At 35.8% G+C, this 3,284-nt stretch overlaps 1 protein-coding gene across 1 annotated transcript; it reads left to right on the top strand.

The window, feature by feature from the left end:
- Positions 1-387: 387 nt before the first annotated feature.
- Positions 388-3,023, top strand: LOC25495535 (F-box/LRR-repeat protein 3). The gene is made up of 2 exons (XM_013595758.2): positions 388-2,282; positions 2,804-3,023. The coding sequence occupies exon 1, from the start codon at positions 433-435 to the stop codon at positions 2,245-2,247; it is 1,815 nt and encodes a 604-aa protein (XP_013451212.1). The 5' UTR covers positions 388-432; the 3' UTR covers positions 2,248-2,282; positions 2,804-3,023.
- Positions 3,024-3,284: the final 261 nt, after the last annotated feature.

Raw genomic sequence — 3,284 nt, 5'->3', positions numbered from 1 at the left:
ATTTGTATTAAAGTTGTTTGTAATCACTATTGGTTTTACAATTTTATCCTTAAGAGAGAGAGTTAGTTTATGTTTTTCATATGCTACTTATTGCTGATTGAAGAAAAAGATGTATGATAAATAGAGGCATGTAAAGAAATAATTAATGTAGTTGGAAATAACAAAGGGGTCTTATAAAAAGGAACAAAAAAATTCTCAAAAAGGTCTTATGATTAGGGACGGAGGGAGATAAGCACAACTTGATCGGTAATGTTTATATTATATTTTTGCGGATTGAAATATTCCTAAGTTTCTTGAATTTATTTGAAACTATTTTTATTGTTATTATGCTTTTGTTAGTTTTTTGTTTTTCTCATTGCATTTTCTAATATACAATGCCAGGGGGACAAAAGTTATTATCACTGAAGATTCACCTCTACCTGCAACACAACAATGAAAAGGAAGAGAACTTGTATCCAATCATCAACGACAACAAATTCATATTTACCCGATGAGTGTTGGGAACTTATCTTCAAATTCATCATCAACGGCGACGAACACAAAGATCGTCACTACTTTTATCCTCTCAATTCTTGTAAAGAAATCAAAAGGAAGGGGAAGGGAACTTCTGTTTACAAATCTTCGCGACTATCTATTTCATCAACATATTCAGATATACCCAAAGATATCTTCAACGACGATGACTCCAACAACCGCAACATTTGTGGCTACTTGAATTTTCTCTCCCTTGTCTCCAAGCAACTCCTCTCCATCACCAACCGAATTCGATTCACACTGACTATCCTCAATCCAACACGCCCTTTCCTTTGTCGCCTCTTTAAAAGATTCACAAACCTTAATTCCCTCAACCTCACACGCTTTCATGGCGACCTTGATGCTCTTCTCCGTAAAATCTCTCGTTTTCCATCATTGAACATCACATCACTTAATATCTCCAACCAACCCACTTTTCCCGTAAATGGGTTACGAGCTTTCTCCCAAAAGAATACAACTTTGACCTCTCTCACTTGTTCCCACATCGTTAATTTCAACGGTAGTGATCTGTTCCTTATTGCAGAATGTTTCCCTTTGCTTGAAGAACTTGACATCAGTTACTCCAATTGTTGCTACATTTACCCCCGTGGTTACAACACTAATTATTTATGCAGCTGTTTCGATGGGGTGGAAGCTCTATCACTTGCACTTTTTAAACTCCGCAAAGTTAATCTTTCTAGATTTCCTGTAAACAACCAATCCCTTTTCCAGTTATTCCACAACTGTAAGCTTCTCGAAGAAGTCATCATGTTTAGTTGTGATCCATTAAATGGAATGACTATGGATGGAATTACTTCTGCTCTTCGTGAGAGACCAGCATTAAGGTCTTTTTTATTTTCCCCTTCCAATAAGAAAGAGGAAGCGTTCGTTGTTACTTCACATTTTATTGACTCTATTGTGAGTTTGAAGGACTTAACCTGTCTTGATTTTCAGTTTATGAATATCACAAATAACTTGCTCTACTGTATTGCAAGGGAAGGTCTTCCTTTGACGAGGTTTACCCTCCGACATTGTTTTGGCCCCCATAGTTCTGCTGGAATATTTCGTTTGTTATCCAAGTGTCAAGGCATCCAACATTTGAATCTTGAACTTTCGTTTCTTAATGATCAACATGTTGTCCAATTGTCTCCGTTTCTTAGTGGTTTGATGTCCATAAACCTTAGTTGTTGCCTTAAGCTCACAAAATATGCTTTGTATGCACTCACTAGAAACTGTCCTCTACTTAGCGAGATCAAAATGGAAGGAATAGGGAAGAGTATGAGTGTAGAGAATTCTGAAAAATTGGTCGAGTTTGGTGTATACCCTCAATTAAAGTCTCTCTATTTGGGAAAAAATAAATGGTTAAGCGATGAAGGTATCATAATGTTTTCTTCCAACTTCCCCAATTTGCAGCTGCTTGATTTGAATCGTTGTAATCTCTTATCTGAAGGTATTTGTCAAGTTTTAAAGATATGTTGTAAGATTGGGCATTTGAACTTAGCCTTTTGTAAAAAAGTGAAGCTACATGGAATGGACTTTGTAGTTCCCAACCTGGAGGTGTTGAACTTGTCAAATACAAAGGTTAATGATAAAACTCTCTATGTGATCTCAAAGAATTGTAGCGGGCTTTTGCAACTATTACTTGAATTTTGTGATAATGTCACAGAAGTGGGAGTGAAACATGTGGTAGAGAACTGCACACAACTAAGAGAGCATGGATATCTTCTTTACTAGTATTCTTAAAGGGTTGTGCTGAAATTTTGAACTCTGTAAGTTTCTTAATTTCCTATGAAATTACTTTCAAATGTCTGTTTACTCATTAGTCTGTGTATGATAATTCTCTGAAGTAATAGTTTAATATCTGTATATAGTGAACAGTGTAATGCTATAGTTGTTAAATTGTGGCGCAATGGTGGAATGCCGGATTTTTTAACAGCCAGAGGAATGTCGGCGTCCACTATGGTGGCGCTATAGGCCGCAATGGCGTGTTTTTGTGAGCTGTTGTCAAGTTTTGTTTGTTTTCATGTCAGTTTAGTGAGTGTTACCCTGCCTGCCGTTGTCAATTAATATTGTTTAATTGAAACAATATCTCGAGATCATTGGCTGTGACTTCTTTAGTAACCTCATTTGACATCTTTCATTGACTCTCTGATTTTTTATTTCTGTCAAGTTTTCTTTGTTATAATGTCTGTTTGGTGAGCCTTTCTTGGTCTTTTTTCTTCGCTGTGTGATTCTCTCTTGGTGTAGTGATGTCATTTCAATCAATTGGGCAATTGAACTCCATTTGCAGACTTTTTCTTTTCTGTTGGAAGGATGCGTCAGCTAGGTCTCTGCTTCCATATGTTGTTGCATGGATGCTAGGAGTATACTGAAACTACAAAAACGATGTCATCAATTCCAGTTGAGTGGTTGAAATGGCAGAAGACCTCAAGTATTTTTTTTTTCATATTAGATTGACCGGATCATTTTCTCTAATGTTGGTTGAAGTAGAATTGTATTTTTCTTTTATATTTAATAATTAAAACTAAGCTTCGCAAATACCTCTTTCAATGTTATTCATCCGAAGTTGTGAAAACTCCTTTTTAGATTTATGATGTGCCATAGAATTTGGTCAAATAATAGCTTTAACTCTCTTTGCATAGTTGATGGCACATGGGACTTGACTTTATAAAATCTTCATTATATCTACGTAGATATACCATGGCTCAAAATTCAGCATCATGAAACTTACAAGACTTTCAAATATGGATATGCTTCTCATTCCATTACAT

The sequence above is a fragment of the Medicago truncatula genome, chromosome 6, assembly GCF_003473485.1.
Source record: "Medicago truncatula cultivar Jemalong A17 chromosome 6, MtrunA17r5.0-ANR, whole genome shotgun sequence".
NCBI classification, from domain to species: domain Eukaryota; kingdom Viridiplantae; phylum Streptophyta; class Magnoliopsida; order Fabales; family Fabaceae; genus Medicago; species Medicago truncatula.
This window is presented reverse-complemented; position numbering and strand designations above follow the sequence as displayed.

Coding starts and splice junctions, on each gene's coding strand:
- LOC25495535 (XM_013595758.2), top strand. CDS start 433: ATGAAAAGGAAGAGAACTTGTATCCAATCATCAACGACAACAAATTCA.